Source organism: Crocodylus siamensis, chromosome 2 (assembly GCF_052110815.1).
Source record: "Crocodylus siamensis isolate JL-2025a chromosome 2, ASM5211081v1, whole genome shotgun sequence".
Lineage (NCBI taxonomy): Eukaryota > Metazoa > Chordata > Crocodylia > Crocodylidae > Crocodylus > Crocodylus siamensis.
Window position 1 is genome coordinate 276,856,903 of NC_143396.1, and position 24,304 is coordinate 276,881,206.

General features: G+C 42.7%; 1 protein-coding gene across 4 annotated transcripts in view; it reads right to left on the reverse strand.

The window, feature by feature from the left end:
- PPP1R13B (protein phosphatase 1 regulatory subunit 13B) overlaps nucleotides 1–24,304 on the reverse strand; it is a 93,737-nt gene that overhangs the window by 59,883 nt on the left and 9,550 nt on the right. For all 4 annotated transcript variants that reach the window (XM_090034125.1, XM_090034123.1, XM_090034124.1 and 1 more), the window contains exons 2-3: nucleotides 14,822–14,969; nucleotides 3,981–4,100 (exon numbers count right to left, since the gene is read on the reverse strand). In XM_090034125.1, coding sequence (XP_089890251.1) covers nucleotides 3,981–4,100; nucleotides 14,822–14,969 — 268 coding nt within the window. The remainder of the gene's footprint in view (nucleotides 1–3,980; nucleotides 4,101–14,821; nucleotides 14,970–24,304) is intronic.

The window sequence follows — 24,304 nt, forward strand, 5'->3', positions numbered from 1 at the left end:
GGTCGTTTGACCCTAGTACTCTTTCCTGCCATGGCAGGGGGTTGAACTAGATGATCTACTCAGGTCCCTTCCGACCCTAGAAACTACGAAACTATGAAACTATAATGAGCCATGAAGTCAATTGATTCCCTCCAGGCTGCCTGAGTAGAATGCCACGGCTTAAGCCAGTAAGTCTCAGGTGCTGTGAGATCCTTTTAAGGGTGCCACATAATGTTAGCACTTTTTGGTGTAATTTTAAAGATTCTAAGGATCCCCTTTACATGCCTACGGTAGATAAGGATGCAACCTTATTCACAAGATGAACCCAGAGATTTCAAATAGTAATCCATAAAACCAAAACTTTTTGACCTGCTGTGGTCTTTGAGTTCTTTACCCCAGAATAATTGCTCTATTTTTTTTTTTTTTACCTGTAGAAAAATAAGTAAAAACTATGAATTGGCATTTTCTGAGGGGTGCCTCAAATCTAACAATCTGGGCAAACCGCCAATTTAAACTTTGAGTGGAGCAGGAATGAAAACTGGGTGCAACCACATCACTGCATCTCCCCTAGATCTGCCCCTCCTTCCACCTGGCTGCTGGAGGGAAGAGAAGGAAAAGTGAGAGCAGTCATCTTACAGCACTTCCATACTTCTGTTCTGGGCATAAAAATAAGCTTCGCCACTCCTACTGCCAGGCCCTTCACCCCCTGGAGGTGGAGGGTAGACCAAGGCCACCTTCCAGGACAAGGGAAGAGTCGGGGATCTCCCATTCTGTCCAGCCAGGGGGTTGGACCAAGGTGGTCAAGGGCCCCAAGGCCTGCCGCATCAAGATTCCCTCCCCTCTGGGGTTTCACAACAGGTACAAACCTCTTGCAACCTCAGGAGAACCTGCAGATATGCCAGCTCCTAAAGGCAAGGGAAGATCACCCATCCCTACTCTCCCTAAGACAAAACACAGAGCGATCGTCGTGGGAGACTCCTTCCTGAGGGAGACTGAGGGGGATGTTTGCCGCTCCAGCCCCTTAGCCCAGGAATCCACATCCGGGACATAACCAAGAGGATCCCAAAGATTCTCCAGCCCTCCGACCACTACCCTATGCTCCTTATCCATGTGGGCATGAACGACATGGCTCGAAGCAATCCCATCCGAGTCATGAGAGACTGCAGGGCTCTGGAAGCAGGACTTAGGGGGTTGGGGGTGCAGGTGGTCTTCTCCTCGCTCCTCCCAAGTGTGGGTCATGGGCTGAGGAGATGGATTGAGTTAGTCAGCCAAAGACTGCAGCACTGGTGTCATCGTGAAGACTTTGGCTTCCACAATTACAGTCTGCTCTTTGGTGAGAGAGGCAGTGGGCGGCTGGGAAGAGATTGCCTCCACCTCAGGATACTTAAGGAGCTGGCAAGCATCATAGCTCTGCCACTAGCACAGATCTTCGAGAACTTGTCGTGCTCAGGCAAAGTGCCCGAAGATTGGAAGAAGGCCAATGTGGTACCCATCTTCAAGAATGGGAGGAAAGTAGATCTGGGGGACTACAGGCTCATCAGCCTGACCTCTATCCCAGGGAAGATCTTGCAGGGGGTGGGGGGAAGGGGAAAAATCAAAGAGCCCATTCTTGACAAACCGGTTGAAGACAACATCCTGAGGGATAGCCAGCACAGGTTTGTTGCCGGTAGGTCTTGCCCAACCAGTTCCATTTCCTTCTATGACCAGGTGACATATCACCTGGACAAGAGAGAAGAGAGTGACATCATATATCTTGATTTTAAAAAACCTTTCAATCTGGTATCCCACAATAGTCTCATAGAAAAACTGGCCAACTGTGACCTTGGCTACATCACAGTCTGCTGGCTGGGGAACTGGCTCCATGGTCCGACCCAGAGAGTAGTAGCTGATGGAAGTCAATCACTATGGTGCACCGTGACGAGTGGAGTCCCCCAAGGCTCTGTCCTTGGGCCTATATTCTTTATCAATGATATAGACATTAGTATCAAAAGCAGACTGGCCAAGTTCACTGATAACACCAAACTCTGGGGTAAAGCATCCACACCCAAGGACAAGAAGGTGATCCAGGCCGACCTTAACAAGCTGGAAAATGGGAGGACGAAAACCTGATGGCCTTCAACACTGAAAAATGCCAGGTATTCCACCTTGGGAAGAAAAACCCACAGCATGCTTATAGGCTCGGCAGTGCTATGCTTGCTAGCACCAGGGCTGGAAGGGACTTGGGGGTCATGACTGACCACAAGATGAATAAGCCACCCATGTGATGTTGCAGCCAGCAAAACAAGCAAAACTCTGGCTTGCATCCATAGATGTTTCTCTTGTAAATCCCAGGATGTCATCGTCCCTCTGTACTCGGCCTTGGTGAGGCCACAGCTGGAGTACTGCATCCAGTCCTGGGCTCCACAATTTAAAAAGGATGTGGAGAAGCTTGAGAGAGTCCAGAGAAGAGCCACATGCATGATCAAAGGGCAGGAACACAGGCCTTATAAGAGGCTGAGAGCTATGGGACTCTTCAGCCTAGAAAAGCACAGACTCGGGGGGACCTGGTGGCTGCCTATATAAGGGGTGCGCATCAGGAAGTGGGGGAATGCCTGTTCACCAGAGCACCCCATGGGATGACAAGGTCAAACTGTCACAAACTCCTCCAAGACCGCTTCAGGCTGGACATAAGGAAGAACTTCTTTACTGTCCAAGCCCCAAGGGCTAGAACAGACTGTCAAGTTTATCTTGCTGGGATCTTGTGACCTCAGCCAACTTCCTGCCCCTGTGGCAGGGGGGTGGACTCAACGATCTTCCGAGGTCCCTTCCAGCTTTAATGTCTATGAAATCTATGACAACCCCCCATCCCCACCCCAATTTTAGAAGGCTAATTTTTGGGGGAAAAGATGCACGTGGTATGTGAGTAAATATAATATTGTTCTTAATGGACACCCTCTTAAGAGGTGTTTTAAAGCATGGGTGTTAAATATACAGCCTGTGGGCTGGATCTGGCCTGCAGAGCCCCATACTCCAGCCGTTGGTGCTGCCCCATTGACCCACATGCCATGCCAGTTATTCCTGTGCGGCATGTGGTACTTGCTGGGGATGAGTCTCAAACTGCCCAGGTGCATACTTGAATAACTGACTGCAGACAGTTTGCTAGCTCCATTTGCTTGAGAGAGAATATTAACATTTTCATACAACAAATGTCACTTCACTTGAATACAATCATTCATCTTAAACTAAAAGCTGATATTTTTCTGTAATTTTCTTCCCTACCCTCACCTCAAAAAACAATCTCTCTCAATTTTGGGGTTCTTTTCTTGAATTACATCTAGAAGGCATATCTTTCTATATAATGAATCATTCAGAATTTATAAGTTAAACAGTAAGTTTAGAGAATTCAAATGGTAATTTTACAACACACTGCCACTCTAATAGAAAGTGGAAAAGCCCATCACAAATCAGTCACTAAAAAAACCAAACAGAATTTAAAAAAAAAAAAATCTGCAGCCTGATACTCCTGCAGTTTACAAGCCTTAAACAGATGGAAGAGTTTGAAATCCAGAGTTTTGGTTTTACCATTAGTTAAGAATGCTGAACACTAAAAAAAAAAAAAATATACCACAGATGATAATTCAAAAGACAATCAACGATTCCCTCAAAGCTACTGTAGGCATATAAGGGGGGTCTTTAGAATGCAGCTAAGCCAAAGATATCCTAAGAAAAAAGACAGACATGCATTCTTTGCTGATTTACTACATTCAGCATTAAAACCATGGAGAAGCATTAAGTGCATAGATACATACATAATATACTAACCAATATTCAAGCAGTACAGGAGTAAGAAGTTAGTAGTTCGAGTAATGCTTTCAAAGCCATGATCAACTAACACTTTTGGCAATGCATTTTTAAAATGTACTAAATGTGCATCTATAGACTGTGTGAATGACCATCACTAAAGCTTTGCCATATTGCAAGTTACAGCAGCCACTGTAAGTACTGCTAAGTAGATAACTTACCTTGTTCATTGCTTTCAGTTGGAGAGTCCTCATGTCGAAGGAAAAATTTCACCTCTTCTCTTCTGGGTCCCCATTTCTGTAGATGGTCATACATCATATGATCAAAGGGTATGGGGCGTTCTGAAAGCGTAGAACAAAATTGTCCGATTCCATCAATATCTTGCAAGTTAGCATGATTAACATTAAGCAAAGTAAACAGAAGTTTACAGAGATTTGAATTTATTTGTAAAATGAGGGTGCATCTTTCTTGGTACTTCAGACTTGATTTTTTGGGGTGTTTTACATGTAAAGTCAAATAGAAACCAAGAAAAAATAAAACATGATATATTAAAAGATTACACTATTCATGCAATGCAACTAACGGCCTACTACCCAAAACATTTCAAGGTTTATAGTCTTGCTGTATGCATATTCAAATCATGGCAGATATTCTTCATCACCAGCACTCTCTCAGACAGCTGAACTGTTCAACTCTGCTCCTTTTTACCAGCTAGGGCTTTTTTTGGTTCCATTACCAAAAGTGCTATAAAGCTTGCAGTGAAATCCCCAGTCTAAAATGATAGATACTCATTTGATATTTCACCCCTAAGAATCTGGTTGCATGTTCTCACTCCACAACAGGAGATTATACACTATTAGCCTCTAATATATCGACTAATACTGGATTACAATTATTGGGAAAATAGAATAAATCAAAGTAAATTCTATGCAACATTACAACTAAGCGTTAAACAAAGAACTAAAAGCACAATATCCTATGGCTATAACTTCACTTAATTAAAATTAGGGTATTTCTTTCAAACCTCTTATGTTATAGCCAAAAATATTAAGGGGGGGGAGGAAGGAGAAAGAAGCTTATTGTAAATTCCAAACTGGTAATAATTTTTTTTAATCTAGTATATTCAAATTATACCTTCATCAGTTTTTCAGCTTGAACTTTAATGTTTGAAAACCTTACTTCACAAAAGGCTGTCACTTTCCTAAAAATAACAGCCAGAAATGTAAGGAATATGTGTACAAGAAGAAACCAATAATGCATTTCAGTCATCAGGAAAGGCACTGGATTTTAAAACCACATGTAAATGTAAGGACAATGTTCTTATTTATTAAAACAAAGTTCCTACCAGGGATGGCTACACGCTGAAAATAAACACTAAGGCTAAGCTTCTAGATTTCTCTCTATAGATAAACTGTGTTTTAGATAAATGTAGTTTGTTTTGTTATTGTTGGATTATTTCAAGAATTTCAGATTAAAAGCGTTATCTGCACTTTTCCTCAAGGAGTGGTGGCATGCCTCTGATCTACCTTTTGTCCTCTACCAGCCAAATGCTGACCACTCCCCCAAAGACTATTTGGAAAGCAGTTTCAAAAAAACAGGCTGGCCAGAATACCAGCTAAATGAAGTAGGAACAGGGAAAACAGAATAAGAAACCAGGTTTGAAGTTAGAGTTCAGATTATCAGTTTCATCTAAGCATTTTGTTTGGACACTTTCTGGCAATAAAAGAAATGCAAATTAAACTAATATTTTCCTAATCTAATAAACAGTCATCAAGAAACAATTTAAATTAGCCCCATACTGATCTCTGTGCTTGTACAACTAGACTGTTACTGTTTCTCAAGAGAGCTTGCTTCTCTCTATAATACAGTACTCGGCAGGGTAAACATGTCCTACCGGTTTAGTGGATTTTATCTAGAAACTGCATGCAAAGTCCAAAGTCTTTTCTGCTGACTTCAAAGCACTAAGCATCTCAGGGGTCTTTTTAAACACTTCCTCACACATTAAAAGTAAAACAGCAACCTCCAACTCTGAGACAACCATAATATTAGGAAAAATAATCCTTGAAACATTTCTTAAATAATACTTTAGAGGCATCAAAAAAAAGAGTCTGGTTCAAACGTGGCAGAATTACCAGTAAGAACGCAACTTTCCAAAATGACAAACGCCTAACTATCTGTCAACTGAATTCAAAAGCCTTAAATTTTGGAGGGAAAACAGCCTGAAAAGAGAGAACACATGTGAAAACTCAAAGACGGTACATAAAATATACTAAATTCAAGAAAAAAGTCTTTATTCTTATATTTCCTGGGCTAACTGAACTGCAAAATCCACAGATGCTCAGTTTTTAGAAGGAGAATAAAAGTCCTCATACCTTAAGTACTGTTATTCCAAATGACCATAACAAGCAGTCAAACATTTTGGCTTCTCAAAATTAAAAAAAGAGAGTTAAGAAAGTAAATCTAACATAGGGAAAAAAGTGTGTGTGGGGGGAACCCACCAAATTTACTTGCATTATACAAGATACAACATAGGAAAAAATAAAAGTTAAAAGTTACAGCACAGAAAGGATGGCTGGCAGATAGACTGGAACAACTCAACTTTAAACAACTGATTGTGGGCACTAACTTTTAGGCCAAGTACAGTCAAAAAGTCCAAGGCTGAATCAATCTTTGCACGTTAGCCTAACCCATGTAGGTTAAACGGAGAACAAGGGAACAGACATTCACTTCTGATACCGGAAATGCAAGCACATGCCTGCAGTGGCTCAGGCCTGAAGCTGGGGGGCGCTACAGTGAGCAGTGGCCGGAAGGCTGGATGGAAGCTAGAAGAGAAGCCCTCCAGGCTTTTCCCCACTCCCTGCTTGAGGGGAGGGGGGTGGCATGGGGCTGGGCGCCAGCAAGCCGCTGGGTATGACTGGGCGGGGATTTAAACGCTGACCCTGGCTTGCACAGACCCCAGCCAGGGTGTCTCTGGGAGGTGAGGGAGGAAGCGGCTTCTGCCAGGCTTTTGCCCTGTTCCCTGCTGGACCCCAGCCCAGCCTGGCATACTGAGGCAGATGGGATAGGGGTTTTAACTCCCTTCCCCACCTGCACAGAACCCCAGGGGGATCTGCTTGGCAGGGGTGCGACAGCCCCTGCTAGGCTTTTCCCCCATGTGGTGCTTGAACAAAAAGGACAGGAGTGTCGTCAGATGCTGGCCCTGGGTCAGCATGCTGGGGGGCGAGGGGAAGCATCTGGCCACATCCTTGGCACCTCTGCTTTTGAGCAAGGAAAAGCCTGGCAGGGGCTGCTTCCTCCCACCCTTCTCAGAGACACCCTGCCTGGGGTCTGTGCAGGACAAGGTAGGGGTTGAAAAAGCTCTGCAGGAGCTGGTGCACCCCTGCCAAGGAGACCCCACCTGGGGTCCCATGCCAGTGGAAGAGGGGGTTTAAACCCTCCTTTTCTCCTCTTCGCCATAGTGGCCAGCCAGGGGCTAGTGTCTGGCCACGCCCCCACTTCTATGCAAGCAGCAAGCAGGGAAAAGCCTGATGGGGGCTGCTGCTCCCCTGCCAAGCAGACCCAGCTGCAGCCCAGACCCCGGCTTCCCACCCCTACCCCGTTCTCCGCCAGCCAGAGCAGTGGTAGTGCTCCGGCTAAGGAGCAGAGGGACATATGGCCAACCCTGCTCCATGAAGCTGACAGCACAGCCTAGCCCAGGGCAGCAAAGCATCCTCGGATTAATGAACCAAGAAGGGGTCTGGGACAGAGGTTTTGTGCACCAGTTTGAGTCACATCAGTTAAGTCTGATACTACATTCAATCAGATTCATCTGAAACCACTTTTAGCCATTTTGAAAGCGGTTTATGTGTACTGAACTTCTGTTCTGATACAGGTTTAAGCTGGTTTCTGATCACTTAAACTGGTTTGTGTGTGTGTAACTTCTGTCCCTAGTCTTAAAAGGTTTGTGTGCCATTGCTATACATCTTTCAGCACCTTTAAGTATCCAGCCAGCATAATCTTAATTTTTTTTTGGATAAATTCAATCAAATTATTCCCAAATTTAGCTCAACTAATGTGAGCAACAGGTGGTTTTCTTTTCCAAATTTTTTTCTTGAACTTGAATGGACTTTATCTTGCATTTCTAATAGTATAAATGGTAAGTTTCCATCTTTGATTCAAAATATTCTGGAGGGGGAAATAAAAGTACTTCCCAGACATTTACTGAGCAGAGACTTCATCCTCAGAAGCTGGTAAACTCTGTAAAGCAATCTGAGGGTAAGGCCCTTCATACTTGTTTCTCCTAAATTGCTGCTCAGTTGTTTTTTTTTTTTAATCATACAAAGGTGACATGTCCCAGCTGGAATCTACATTAGAAAGAGAAGTTGATGAAACATTTTCTTTTTCTTCCAAAAAACCCTTTTAAAAGGATCTAAAGATCTGCAAACTGGAGTTGGCACTCTAGATTTAGCCTTATGTCCACTAGTCAGAGAATGAAAGAAAAAATTAGAGCGAAGCTATTATACAGTTTCTTCTAGCCACTGGCAAGGTATCTTTGTCACTGTGTTGTGCTTTCTGACTCGCAGTTAAAAAAAAAAAAATTTAAAAAAAAATCCACTTTACTTCTTCCAAGACTACAACACTAAGATGTCTGGCAAACCAATGGCATGCAAACAATCAAAAGAACATTAATCACAATTATGGCAGCTGGCAGTGTTGTGGGTAGTTGACACATCTTATCCAGCTACTTCAGACATGGCCACAAATAGACAAAATTGCTTTAACCAACTTATAGTCTCAAGCATTCTTCTAGGACACTGGTGCTCAATCTTTTTCCCCAGTGGAATGAATGGGTAGTGCCCAGTCTGTCTGTGAGCTGGATATGGCTGGTGGTCTGATCTGGCATGTGGGACATGTGCAGCAGGCCCTATCTGGCTGCACAGAGGTGGGTGTGAGGCAGCCTGGCCTCAACCTACCCTGCAGGGGATGGGAAAGCAACATAGTCCAGCCCTAATCCAGATGGGGGGGGGGGGGGGCAGTGACCTGGCCTTGATCTAGGTATGGGGGGGGGGGGGGGGGGGAAGGGGGTGTGGGCTGGCCTGAACTTTGCCCCATAGGGAAAGGGGGTATGGCCTGGCCCTGATCCAGCCATGGGAGGAGAGAGGATGTGGTTTGACCCTGTGGGGTTTGGGGTTTAGGAATTTGGCAATGAGGAGGGTGGATGCATTAAGTTGCTACCACACCCCTACTACCAAATATCCCAACCCACTGGGATTCCTGCAAACCAGATGCGATGGCTCTGCAGGTCGGAGGCTGAGCATGCCTGCTCTAGGATGTAGGCTTATGCACTAATTGGCCATACCTACCTCCACCAAGCAGTCAGAACAGCACCTCAAAGTATCTTGGGCATAGCTTCGTAGTTGTTATATATATTGCTTTCTCTTTGCAATTGTAGCTTGTCTGCCACTTCGAAAGATTCCCCAGAAGAAAGTCCTATCAGCAGCCATTTTCCCTCATGTCCTTCCCACCAGGGTTATAAACAGTGTCCACCTAAATACTGAAATCAGGCTAAAATATAGCAAGCATCTACTGTGTTTATGATATAAGGCAGATGCCACCATTATTCATGATTTAAAAAGAACTGTTCAGGAACAGAAGAAACTATCACACATTCCCTGGGGCAAGGAAGAAAAACTAATCGCTGTCTGGCTCTCTTGCCATTTCAGCCTAAATACTGCCTCTGCACCTCTAATGACATGCTTGAGATCCCCAGTAGTTAGCATAGTAGGCTATGCAGTCAGAGAAAAATCTACTGGGGGGGCAAAAGCTAGCGTTCCAGAACATAAGGGGGGGGGGGGGGGGGGAAAGGAGCACGTGCAGAAAAATGGGGGAGGAAATAGGCTTTAAAAAAAAGGGAAACTAAACAGGGTTAGGTAGAAGAAACCAGTGAAATAACTGAACCTTAACATTAACGATGCCCACATTTTATCCTCTTGTCTAATACTAAAAGTTAGAGAGGAAACAATAAAATATAAAAGTTCAGTGACTGCTAAGCTAATATAGAAAAGTTCAAAAATATGTATTTTAGAAATTGCCTTCTTAGAAAAATAACCTTAAAAAGAAATCTACTACTCCTTTTCTTAAAGCATCCACATACTTCTGGCGTTCACATTACATTTATTACAGTTTTTGAAAACTGGCCAAATCATCTCCAGAAAAAAATCCTACCTAACCTAGACACCATTTAATTTGTTTGCCATTTGCTTTACACATTCTCTTCCTAATTTTAATTAAGGAACACTTTACAAAATATGCTGTATACATACTAATTGTGTCCAATTTAGCTGTACCTAACTTTGGCCACTATATAGGGAGAGAAGAGAATTTCAATCATGCTGTTTATCTCATCTATAAATCACATCCAGAATTACTCTTTAAAAATAAGTTTAAACTCCTGAAGTTAGCTGGGACTGCAAGTACACCGAAATGTGGGCAGCTCAATAGGCTATTCCATAAGAGACTTGTGCTGTAAAATGCTTGCAATGGACAAAGTGGGATGCTAGAAAGTAGGGGGAAAAAACCTTATCTGACCATTTTTTTTTTAATGCAAAAGTACTGAGGAATTGATGTTCTGACGCAGAACAACCATCTGCTAATTTTGGAACAGTGGTAGATGCTTTGAAGTTAAAAGCCGAAACTAGTTTCCCTTACAAACCAAGGCCCTAGTCCTGCAAAGGTGATGTCTTCTTCCTGACTAAAGTCAAAATGTTCTGCCTTCAAGTAGGAGTTAACAGAATCTGGGCCTATATTCTCAGCTACACACACTTTTTTCTCCCAAACTAAATACAATTTTGCCTGATAATCTCACTCAAGGGTAAAGATTGCTGAGAAACTTAATAAAAAAGGAGTTCCCAAAATAAACCTTAAGTTTACTTTCATACTTTTTTAGGTCAATGGACTAGACACTCAAGACTCATTGTACTGGTTTGGTGAGAAGTAAAATATTTAAGAGAGTTTGGGGAGGAGGGAAGGCATAAGCAAGAAAAGGAAGATGGCTGATGGGGAAGGAATTTGGGATAACCCACACTAAAGCAAATGCAGGAAACAAGAGGAGAGAGAGAGAGAAAAACAAACAAAACAAAACAAGAGACAGGCCTTGAAAGTAAAATTAAGTAGTGTTTGTGCTGCCCAGATTAGATAGGCACCAGATTCAGAAAACATGGAAGAAACAGGAAACCAAGGCATTATAACACAACTTAAAAAAGGCATGTAAGTTAAACATCTATTTCCACCTCCCACAGGGTTAAAGCTTGCCTCAGCCACTTATTTTTTACTGGTGTAACAACACATGTGACCATGAAGCATTTATGTATATAATAAATAACTTTGAAGTTTAGTTATTACATAAAGGCCATGTTCTGTCCTTGATTTTCAACAGACATTCCACCAATCCCAGGTTAGTAAATCAAAACTGACCCTTTTCTTTCCTACTGGTTCTCCAGTAAATGGAAAAATTCTTTGCCAGCTGCATGCCATAAGGTGAATTATTTTTTTAAGTTTCAACCAGAATTTTCTTAGAACCAGCATTAAGTTCTGCCATGCTAAAATAATTCTTACAATTGTTTGATCAAGAAGTTCTTGCTCCCTTGTGTGTTGGAGCAGGAAGTTGAAATCTGGCAAGGTGAAGTACCAAGTGGGGGGGAGGGGGAGGAAAGAGGAGGAGGGTAGTCTTTTTCATCACAGCTCAAAATTTGGCCAAGTTATAAAACTCTATATCCATTTTAAAAACAGCAACATATATATGCTCAGGGACTTACTGGCAATTTTAGCTGTGAAGTTTTAGATTCTATTCTAATTTTATCATAATATATCAAACACAAGAGGGATGAATTAATATTGCAAAGACAATTTAAATTCAGGCATTTCTTAACCTTTGAGTATTTGCTTTTGCAACTTCAATATTAGTGTTCTCTGAATGCATTTTATAAGTTTTAATATATTTATGTATTAAATATAGCATGCTGACAATGGAGAGCAAGAATCTGGCTGCTCCCCTGCTGCCAAATTTCTGGACCCATAGGGAGCCCTGCAGGCCAGACAGTGTGGCCCTGCATGCCCGATGACACCAAATTTTGAGGCAAAGCATCCACCATAGGACAAGCAGGTGATCCAGGCTGACCTGGAAAGGGTCAGCAAATGGGCAGATGAGAACCTGATGGTGTTTAACACTGAAAAATGCAAGGTTCTCCACCTTGGGAGGAAAGACCTGCAGCATCCTTATAGGCTCAGCGGTGCTAGGCTGGCTAGCACTACAGAAGAAAGACTTGGGGGTCAAACACTGACCACAAGATGAACATGAGCCTGCAATGAGATGCTGCAGCTAGTAAAGCAAGCAAAATGCTGGCTTGCATCCATAGATGCTTCTCAAGCAAATCCCAGGACGTCATTCTCCCCTTGTACTCAGCCTTGGTGAGGCCACAGCTGGAGTACTGCATCCAGTTTTGGGCTCCACAATTCAAAAACGATGTGAAACACTAAAAAAGTAGGCAGCCAGTTGTTTAAAATCAAGGTGGCAGTGACTGATTGTACTTGTAGTACTGATTTAACTTTGTAGCTCTTGCCCGGGACAGTTCTTGCCTCCACTGGGTTTCAGTTTGACAATCTGAAAGCTTTTGTGATGCCATATCTTCAACCCAGCTTATCAAATCCATTTGTTGAATTAAAACCTCCCTCCTTTCAAACCACGTTAAAAGCTTCATGAACCAGATCACATTTTCAGCCACAAACATAACTTGTTCTTCAACGTCGCCCTGTTTTAACAGATCGTGTAGTTTAAGCATGCACTTTGTGCTGAGTGCGATTTCAAGCTCCTTGCACACAAACTGCTGGTAGTACTTAATATTCCTTGCATAGTAAAGCACAGCATTAAATCACAAAATTTTACTTTGTAAGCTCTGGTTCTGGCAGAGGTGACAGCTGCATTTAGATACCTGCTTGGACTAGCAATGGACTCCATGTATCAAAGCTTACAGTCTGGCCAATGTTTGAATGTTTTTTAAAAGAGGAAACCAGTCTATCCACATCAGGAAAACATGTACGTCAGATATCACTTATTAAACAAAGAATGAATGTGTGCACTGTAGGTAACATGAATTGTATTGGGCATCATTCCATGGAGCACATTGGAGAAAGCTTTGCACATATACATTGCACTACCAGACAGAAATGCTGGGATCTTGCTAAATTCTAAGCCATAGTTTACAACAGCCTTCACTGGTTTGCGCTACACTTGAAAAAACTTAGAGCTAGTTCAACATACGTCTGTCTGAAAAACAGGCAGGTTACTGCCTTTCCAGCTCCTAGGTACAAATAAAACATGGAGTACACAGCTATCTTGTGTACCAGTCGCTTCATTTAGTACAATCAAAATGGATTCATATTCTGCCAAGCATATTTTGTAGACTGAATGTGCAAAGCATTTACTCCTGGTAGATAATCCTGGTAAAGTATGTTTGCACATGGGAAACTGCCAGCATTTGGTATGTGCTTAAGTACCCTTAGTTTCAGGTTATCAGTTTTTTCTAAAGGTATGTTGGCAGCAATGAATGCCTCTGTGAGCTTGAATGTAGCTTCTCTTCTTGTTAAACTGCTTTCAGTGGTTCTTCGAAACAACAAGGACATTGTAATTTGTTTTTTGTTCTGACCTTCAGCCTCTGCAGCAGCCTTTTGCTTTACATGCAATTAGGACTCTAAAATGGCAATGAATGCAGTTTTTCCTCAATACATCCAGAGTCACAACGCATGATTGGGAAAAAAATACCCAAAACAAAAAACAATTTACTACCATGTAAGGTTCCTGCAGGGAACTGCAATCCACAATTCTGAGCTGAAATGTATTTAGGTTTTTTTAATTTCTTTTCACTTATCGTTAGACTGCAGCACTGTGTTTAACTTCTTAAAAGATGGCGCTGAAACATTTTCACTTCACTGACTGGTGCCTTTACTTAGTCTACATCACCAGCAGACAGTAACTCAAATCACATGATCTCTGGCTGCAGTGACTGTCGTACTGTCTTTGTATTCCAGTAAGCACTGGGACATTCTGAAACAGTGCATTATATGAATAATATGCTAGTTTATTTTTTTAGATGGATTTCACTGAAAATCGCGGGCAATGCAATAGTTCCTGATAACTGTGGACAACACTGTTTTTCACGGTTTCTGCTAAAGTGCAAAACCGCAAATTAAGTAGACCCCTTCATATAAGCAGCTACCAAGGATATCCTGAAAGTTATCTAATATGTGCTCTGCATTCTACAGTAAATTAATTCTCAAGACTAATACTGTGGACACTGAAATAGGAACAATGACTGGAAAGCAAAGGATGCCCTATTTAGCTGGATCCCACCTCACAGGACATTAGGCCTATTTCAATGGTGTCAAACACATTATGTGCATGTCCACATTATGAATTTGTACAAGCCACAGCGTATTCCAACTGTGAAAAAACTCTTCCATTTTAAAAGGGAAGTTTCAGACCATAATGGATGTGCAGAAAATAGAAAATAATGTCTTCTTAAGGCTGCCAAATGCCAGAAACAGCAAGTCAGGATTGTAGCTTTCCCTCAGCTTTAACTAGCCTCACTGAGAGTTTAGCATCCAACGACGCTTTAGATGGCAACATTAACTACTATACTGCTGATTATTTGATCAGCCAGAATAAGAAAAGCAAAGAGAAATTCAGAAAGAAGAACAAAGAGGAAAGAATGGCATAAGTTTTGATGCTCTTAAAGGCAAGTATCTTTTCTTCCTAAGTAACAACATATGCAACCATAAAGCATTCAGCAATTAATAAATAACTTAAAATTTTAGTTCTTAAATAAAGGCCATGTTTTATGCTTGATTTCTGACAGACCCTCCATAAGTCTCAGGATAACAAAACAAAACTGACCCTTTTATTTTGCACAAATTCTCAGGCAAAAGTACAACTAGAGGTCATATGCATACAGATTCAGGTTTCTCTCTTAATAAATTACATCAACTTTTAATCAAATTCCCACTGAACTACTTTTTTGTTTTTAAATACCATTTCCCCGCCACACTTCAGCCAAGTGGCAACTTCCTTCTCCAGGTTCTTTGCAGAACTCCACGACATCTCGACAGGTTGTTTCTGGTGTAATTGGAACTTCCGTCAAAATCTGTTCATTGTTGCTCAGGAACACAGTTAATATCATCTAAAAAAGAAAAGAAAAGCGATACAGAAATAAGACACTATTGGGCAAGAATAGAAACACATCAAAATTTTACAGGTCCCTTTACAGTGCCCAATACTTGCAAGTATAAGATGTTTTCAGTTCCTTTAAATAAGTTTGCAAAAATTTTAGCCACTTGGACTAAAAGCTTTCTATGCTTGGTGTCTGTCAGATTAAATACTTGGAGAATTTTTTTTTCTTTACTCGAAAAAATTTCTGAAAACAAGGAAAGTTCTAGCCATATTTTTAAAAAAGCCAAACCAAAAAAGCTGAGCAACCCCTTCTTTGAAATACCATAATGGCCCCATTCTTCGGCTAAAAGACTAGAAACTTGGTAAGGTGTGCATATCCTCTATCAGGGATGTAATTTTTATTCTCTTCATGCATATATACCCAATTTTGGCCAAATAATACATTTTCATCATTGTGGGCTGCATATATGCTCACTAGACTTGCTAAAGCTTAACAGTTAAAAACCACTTAAGAGTCCATCCCTCCCTCAACTAGCTTGAGCTTTTCACAGCTCCCAGTGCTGAACAGATGGGTAACTACAGCCTCCCCACAGAGCTACTGCACACGTTCCTTCCAATTTAAGGCTACAAGGGTGAAACCAGACTTTCCCTGTAATGACTGCTCTCACTCCAGGCTAGAGTACAGGAGGACTAGAAACAGGAAGCCTGACTCTTCTACTTCCATGACTCACCTGCTTGCACCCAGGAAGTATGAAATAAATCAATTTAAATACGGAAGGGACAAAACCAGATTAGCGAAGAAAGAGGAAGAAAAAAGGAGGGAAGGTGGGACTGGGAGATAAGGCAGGGAAGTCACTATGGCCAGCTAGACAGAGGCTGTGACTAAGAACAAGGAAAACGTTAGGGCTAGAGAAAAGTGCTAGCCCAGGATGAAAGGCATCTGAATGAAAACTCCCTGCATGACTCTCTCAATTACTCAGATCCTCATCAACAGAAGCAGAGATGATAATACTTCCCTGCCTTACAAGTCATTCTGACAATAAAACAGATTTAAAGATTGTAAAAACACTCAGATACTATGGTGATGGAAGTCATAAGTTCCTAAGCTAAAGAGAAAAAGATATGACAAGGAGTCTACCTACAATGGAAGGCTACACTGAGAAACAGTGGAGTAAGTAGACAGATGAAAAGCAGGGGTTAGGGTGGAGGGACAGGAAAGAGGGACTGGCTGGGCAAGAATGGACTGGAACCAGAAGCCAGGGATACAGAAAGGACAGGACTGAGGAACAGGGGGTAGGGACTGCCTGACCAAGAAGAATGGACTGGGACCAGGGGCAAGGAATAGGGGAGGGGACAGGGCTGAGTCAAAGACAAGAGCAGGGCAGTGGGAGTTGAGCTCAGAGGAAACAGATACAAGAATCTATACCTACTAGATAACACCACTCTTGGGATCCTAGAATAGGACCCAAGATTCCCAAATCACCCCCTACATCTATGTCAGTAGATACCTGCGAAAGCAAAGGCAATGAGGGCCTCATTTACTTTTAGGGCTGGTCCTCCTCAAGGAGAAAAATGTACAGTTCTTATTTTATCGGCTCAAGGGCCAGGGATCAACGCAACAGATTTTAGTTTCAGGTCTGTTTATGACCGCTGAAGATGTTACTATTATTTCAGATGATGACTTTTTCATCTTTTATTTAAAATGTTGAAAATCATGTACATACACTTAATATGTGCATGGGCTCATACATGTGTGCCCACACATACAAACAGAGTTAAAGGACTGTAATGAAAGTTGTGAAGTCAGGCACTCAAAAGTTAGGAACTGTCAGATTCATGCTTGTGCCTGCAACCTTAATTCAAACTCCCCTGTGCATAAGCATTGTGATACATCTTTAATTACACATGCAGACACCTTTTCCCAGAGAAGAACTTTCTTTTCAGTATACACAGTGGTTCTGCTCTGAGGATGAATCAGTAGAAGAGATTTATCTGTAGGACCCCTAACTCACTTGAGGGAATTGGAGGGTGAGTAGTGAATATCGGAGAGGATTACAGTCACTGTGTATCCTCACTTTTTCCTGATTTGGGACAATGGGGTTTGATTCTCAGAAGAGCTGAACACTCACAGGTGCAACTGAAGTCAGTAAGAGCTGTACTTGAATATATGTAGTGCTATTCAAAGTCCAAACACAAAAAAATAAGCCCCGGGAATCTCACATTTGGAACCTCAAGAGTGGACACTTCTGCTTTTTATCTCTTGATGCTTCAGCTTCCCTTCCATATCACTAGTGTCAAACTCACCCATAAAATCACATGAGTATTTTGAAGATAAATTACTAGATACCATAGGAATGAGTGACAGAAAAACCTATGAGGAAGTTCATAACTAAATCTAGAGAAGTGCCTAAATAGTGAGCAAATAAAAAAGATGATGAAATAAGTATGACTTTGGAGAAGGGCTTGAAAGGTAAGCAGGAAAAACAGCCCATGAGGAAGTTAATAATTGTGACTTCAGAGCAGAATCTGAATGATGAGCAGAGGTAAGAGAGACTTAGGGCAATACACTGAACACTCACAGTGTTCATTAATGAGCCTCTTGAATATTACAAGATAATATTGGCTTACAAGATAATATTCAAGAGGCTCATTAATGAACACTGTTGGTCTAAAAAGACTTGTATTTCAGCATACATAAACACAAAGTGTATTCATAACACTTCAGTCACAGACCTCACATCATTTTCTAAGAAGGATATTATTTGCATAGTACCTAGAAACTGAGCCACAGTAAATCACTGATTTTTTCCAAAATGACACAATAAGCAAATGATAAAAGGTCATTAACAGAAGTTTCCTAGCTCTCAGACTCTTGTTTAAGTTCTCTACAGTACTGCTGCCCCAGCCCCCTTCACCTTCACCTCCTGCCTAAAAGCACTGTGTCTTAAGATCTTTGCAGCCAATACATTCTAGTGTCAGAGTTGGTAATCTGCGATGGTATACAAAATAGCAGAGCAAAGAAACAGCACTGCACTTGCATTTCAGACCCACACTACTGGGGACAATGATCTAAGCTGCAGCGTAAACAGGATGTAGCTACTTTTACTTGGATGGCATAATTACAAAAGTGCTTGTATTATCTGCTCTACAGCTCATACTGGCAAAGTAAAGTGGCTTCTCCAGGCACAGACATTGACTTATATAGATGTGACTGAGAAGAGATTGATGTCATATATCTTGACTTCAAAAAAGCTTTTGATCTGGTATCCCATGATCACCTCTTGGCCAAACTGCCCAGTTGTGGCCTTGGCTCCACCACGATCCGCTGGCTGGGAAATTGGCTCCGTGGTCGGACCCAGAGGGTTGTAATCGATGGCAGTCACTCATCGTGGTGCCCTGTGACCAGTGGGGTCCCTCAAGGCTCTGTCCTTGGACCCATACTGTTCAACATCTTCATTAACGATGTGGACATTGGAGTCAGGAGTGGACTGGCCAAGTTCACCGATGACACCAAACTTTGGGGCAAAGCATCCACGCCAGAAGATAGGTGGGTGATCCAGGCTGACCTGGACAAGCTCAGCAAATGGGCGGACGAGAACCTGATGGTGTTTAACACCAAAAAAGGCAAGGTTCTCCACCTTGGGAGGAAAAACCTGCAGCATCCTTATAGGCTTGGCAGTGCTACATTGGATAGCACTACAGAAGAAAGAGACTTGGGGGTCATCATTGACCACAAGATGAACATGAGCCTGCAATGTGATGCTGCAGCTAGTAAAGCGACTAAAATGCTGGCTTGCATCCATAGATGCTTCTCGAGCAAATCCCGGGACGTCATTCTCCCCTTGTACTCGGCCTTGGTGAGGCCGCAGCTGGAGTACTGCGTCCAGTTTTGGGCTCCACAATTCAAAAAGGATGTGGAGAAGCTTGAGAGAGTGCAGAGGAGAGCCACGCGCATGATCAGAGGTCAGGAAAACAGATCTTACAATGATAGGCTGAGAGACACGGGACTCTTTAGCCTGGAAAAGCGCAGGCTCAGGGGCGATCTGATGGCCACCTATAAGTTTATCAGGGGTGACCACCAGGATCTGGGGGAACGTCTGTTCACCAGAGCACCCCAAGGGATGACAAGGTCGAATGGTCACAAACTCCTGCAAGACCATTTCAGGCTGGACATAAGGAAGAATTTCTTTACTGTCCGAGCCCCCAAGGTCTGGAACAGTCTGCCAGCAGAGGTGGTTCAAGCACCTACACTGAACACCTTCAAGAGTAAATTGGATGCTTATCTTGCTGGGATCCTATGACCCCAGCTGACTTCCTGCCCTTTGGGTAGGAGGCTGGACTCGATCTCCCGAGGTCCCTTCCAGCCCTGATGTCTGTGAAATCTATGACTGCAACATTCCAGGGCTGTGGAAAAATCCACCAATTTGCTCTACAATTTTGCACTGGAATCTATAAAAAAATGAAGTTCCTAATCCTTATGGTTGTAAAGACAACCTTGAAACCTGAAAGGGCATCACTAGTGCAGCATTATCTGCCTCCATCTGGAAACATTTAAAGCAAAACCACCTTGAGAGGTGCGACCTGCCCCATACATCTCAAATCACATCCCCATGGATTCAGGAACTCCACAGCTATGTAATTGGGCATTTCTGCCTCCCAATACAAATGTAGCATTTTGCATCCAGTGTCCAACATTTTGTATTCCCATGCCCTGTGGCAAGCTGACTGCAGCAGTTGCTTGGAAGCTTTCCCCAAAACGCAGCATCCATTGGAGTGCGCTCTTTAGAAGGGGATGGGAAAGGGGACTGTCTGGGAACCAATCCTGGAGTTCACCTGGAAGCTGGGTAAGCCAGGAGTACAAAAGGGAAAGCTAGGCAGTTCAGAGAACAGTGAAGCAGCTGAGACCTGTGACAGGAACATTAACTATTTGTATTAGTACATCATCTTTCATATATACCCAGCTGAAAAAAGGCGACCCTAGAGAAGGCGGTCTGAATGACACTGGGGAAGTTGCAGCCTGCAGCGTGGAGCAGATTACTTGGAAACCAGAGTAGAGACGGCGCAGTAGACTTGACTGAAAATAAAATCAACGTATTTTATATCAAAAATTATTTTCAACTAGGAGCAGCAGCTCTGTGCACACATGTGTGCACGACTGTGCTGCTGAGGAGATGGGAATGACAGCTATTTCATGCTGATGGAACAAACAAATGTTGCTGCAGAAATTAAGAGCTGCTGCCACAAAATATGATCTCTTTGTGCACGTGAAATACTGGGGCCTGCTCAGAAATAATCTTTCAGCTTTATGCAAATAGTTTTCTAAGGCAAGTTAAAGCATGGAGAAACGAGCAAGTTCTTTCAGATCACATCATCAATAATGAGTTCCCAACTGCAAACAACTGCTAAATGAATTCCATCAGAAGACTGCAGCAAAGGGCAGGCAAAATACAGCTCGCAGGTGGATTCAGCGCACCAAGCCATTCTATATGGCCTGTGAGGCTGCTCCAAAAGACAGTTACCAGCCCACGGCTGCCCCTCTAAAAACCAGCAGGAGGTGCAGGCTTTCAGAGGTTGTGCGTCGTGGGACCAGGCTACATCTGTACCTTCATCTCCATGGGGCTCCTGGCACTGCAGCTGGGAGGCCCCCTGTAAAGGCATGGAGCCATCCCGGCCCAATGATGTACAACTCCCCGCAGCTCCCCGCGCTCCAGCCAGGAGCTGCAGGGAGCCAGCGGGGCTCCATGCTGCCATGTGTGGCTCCCTGCACTCCTTCCTGCAGCCAGGAGCCATGTGCCTTCAGGCCAGTGCAGGCATGGAGCCAGCCTGGACATGGGGCTTCTGGCACTGCATCCTGGAGCCACATGCTTTCAGACTGGGCTAGGCTGGCTCCATGCCACCGCATGGGGCTCCCTGCTGGAGTGCTGGAAGCCCCGCACAGAGGCATGGAACAGGCCCAGCGGCATGTGGCTCCCACCCACAGTGCTGGGAACCCCACGTGCTAGCACAGAGTTAGTTCAGCCTGGTTTGAAGGCGTGTGCCAGCATGCCAAGCTAGGCCAGCTCCATGCTGCCATGTGCAATTCCTAGGATTCAGCCAGAGCCGTGCACCACCAGGTGCCTGCTGTGGGTATGAACGCCCCAAGGGCACAATGCCCACTGCTGCTGCCACTGCTGGCAGAAGGGCTGCACACCATGGGGGTGGGTGGGGTATGTAGCAGGTGGCCCACACCCACATACAAACTGCACACCCTCTCACAGCCACACTCCTTTACATGCCCCTCCACACACCCCAACAAAATCACACCCTCCTCATCCCCTAACCCCATGCACAATATACAAGAGTAAGACTGTTTTGAGCTATTATGCAACACCTCTACATATACTATGAAAACACACAAATCAGGACTTTTTTTTTTTAAATAAAATTATGTTATAGTAAATGTTTCATTTTTAATATATGATTTAGTTTTCTTTCCCCAGTTCCAAGTTGGCAACCCCCCTCTCCCAGACCCTTCCTCTGCCAAGGAGTACATCGGGAGGAGGGACTTCCAGTGGCAAAGGTGAGGGGCAGGACTTCAGGTCCCAAGATGGCAGTCAAGGGGCAGGACACCTGTCAAGGGGTGGGACAACCCTTGTGGCCCTCAACAGTTCACCAAGAGTCATTAAGATACCTTCCAGACAAAATACTTACCCACCCCTGTTGATACCCCTCCTGAAAGATGAGAATTCAGCCACTATCTTATGGTTTTCATAGTTTCTCCATGAACTTACTGGAATGCATAATATTTGATTCCAATGTCATAAATGAAGAACAACAAAGCAATCTTCAGTAAATCACTCTACCACTCCAAAATCTGCACTAGTTCTCCACTCAAATATCTAGTTGAGTTTCAAGATTTCCTTTCCCTCCTTTTTCTCACTCCAGTATTTCCTCCTCTAGTGTCTCCAGTAGCCCAGAACTCAATGGGCGCATCTACATGAGATGTTATTGCACATTTATTTAGTACCTGTATTAGCAAGTACTAAATAAATGCACAGTAACCAGAGTCACTGCACAGCAGTGTTGGTGAATGTCTTTTAGGTGATGCTACTGTGCAGTAGCCTAATAATAGGGTGCAGTAGCGTATTAGCACTGTACATGCTGCAACACACTACTGCACCCTATTTTTCAGCTAGTGTGGTCAGTGTCTCATGTAGATACACCCAATCGTCTCTGCCTCCCTGACCCAAATCCTCCTGAGTAAATATCCTTTAAATCAGCCACTATGGGCACCACCATCTTGACAGTCTCTGAGAGCTGCTATAGCATGGGCTTCATCTTTGACTCAGACTTCTCTTGCAGAGTGTTTCTGCTAAACATGCAAGATCTCACCTTTTCTTTCCACAAACATAGCTAAAACTTTCATCCAAATGTTGGTCATTATGCATTGAGTTCCCGTTTTTTTTTTTTTATCCATGACATATGGAACCTCATCAGAATGCTGCTACAAAAGGTCATTTTTCTAAACTGTAATTTTGACCATGTCACCTCTGTCTTGTGTCCCTCCACTCCCCCCTCTTCATTTCCTCAAGCTATCCATCTTCACAGCCTAGCCTCTCTCTTTCTGTCACCTCTCACCAAGTATCAAGAGATTATTGGCCATGATGACATCTTCCAACACCAAGTCACTAAATTTTCAAACACGTGCCTTTATGCCTTCTCCCATACTTCCCCATAGATTTGAACGAAGCTTCTCATAAACATCTGCAAAGTCACCTCATCATCTTTCTGGAAAAATATTCTTATTAAAAAAAATACTGTCCTCCCCCATGATAGCTACAGTCTTAAATTTAGATTGTAAGCACTCTGGGACAAAGGTAGTCTTTTCGTTCTGCATGGGTACAGTGCTTAGTGACGGACAAGGACCCCGTGCTGTGCCAGAGCTCCTACGTGCTACGATATTACAGATCAGTAATAATCTTTTAAAATGCGAGCCTAGTTTTCTTTGCTTCCCATGGATTAGGCTCAGGCTGTCAGGACCTGCCTTTAGCTCTACACTTAAGGTTTAAAGCTGCAGCAGCACTGCTTTGCGGGGAAAGAAAAAAAAGCAACTACAGGAAAGAGCACCCTGCTGGCAGCTGACTTTGACTGGGAAACACTCTCCTCAAAGATTGTAAAAAAAATCCACAACCCTCGGTTTCAGAATGAAATACCATTTTAACCATACTTTCCCAAAATAATTATGAACTTATTAATGAGGAAAGACCATACAATAGGTTTGAATTATTCACTAGATCCTGCTCTCAGATACCACTTCAAGTAACATGGTAAATACAGAAATAAGTAGATCTTCTTTTAACTTTTCCCATTGGTTTGGGGAATATTCAAGCTAAATGTAATGCTTCAGATCTCTCAAATAGAGCACATTTGTTGGAGAAATCTCTTAAACTGCAAGTTTAATGTTGGTACATAACACCCTTTTTCTTCTTTACCCTTTAGTGATATTCATTTACTAAAATTAATCTGTTATTATGATAGGGATTGGGCTTTCAGGCTTCAGTGAACTGCAACACAAATGCATGCTTTCTGATGTCCTACTCTGAAAAAGCAGAAGGCTGTACGAACAAGCTGTCAGAAATGAAACTAGCACAGCACTGTATCATATGCTGAAATGCTGGGATTTTAAACAAATCACAGTTAATTTTCTTCCAACAGGATTTCTGTGTTTTAACCAGGAAGAGTTGACTAGTTGTCATAGGGAATGAAGACAGGAAATTACTCAGCTGGCTTTGTTGTTTTACAAGTAAGTAACCTTTGCATCTGAAGCCCATTTCCATTCAAACCTGAGGTTCCTGACAAACGTGAATCATATGATCATTATATTTCCTGCATGTTGTCTAATTTTATATCCAAAATAACATTGTGTTATTTGGAATAGATCATTTATGTTAAGGATTACAAATCAAATGACTGAACCAATGGGTAGGAAAGATTAAAATAAAAACATACAAAAACCTAGGACATTTAAGAACAACATAATTACTCTTCCTTTCTGCTGTCCACCATTTATCTATCCTATTTTTCAACAGAGGGATGTCCAAATGATGTCGAACTTATGCCAGCATTTTTCAAGTTATTTTTTCCACCAAATTGAAGACTATATTAAAAGTTACTGTATTTTAAGTGTGTACTGGGCATTTAACATAGCTAACTCCTGTAATGCAGATACACAAGAGCTCTTCTTAGATTGTCTCCCACTTAACAGTCCATCAAAAACAGCTCAGGGGTTCTCATGAGGAAGGAGCAAACAAAATTCTCTGGATTTTTGTTTCAGGTTTATCAGTCACTTATTAGCTAGAGGCTGTC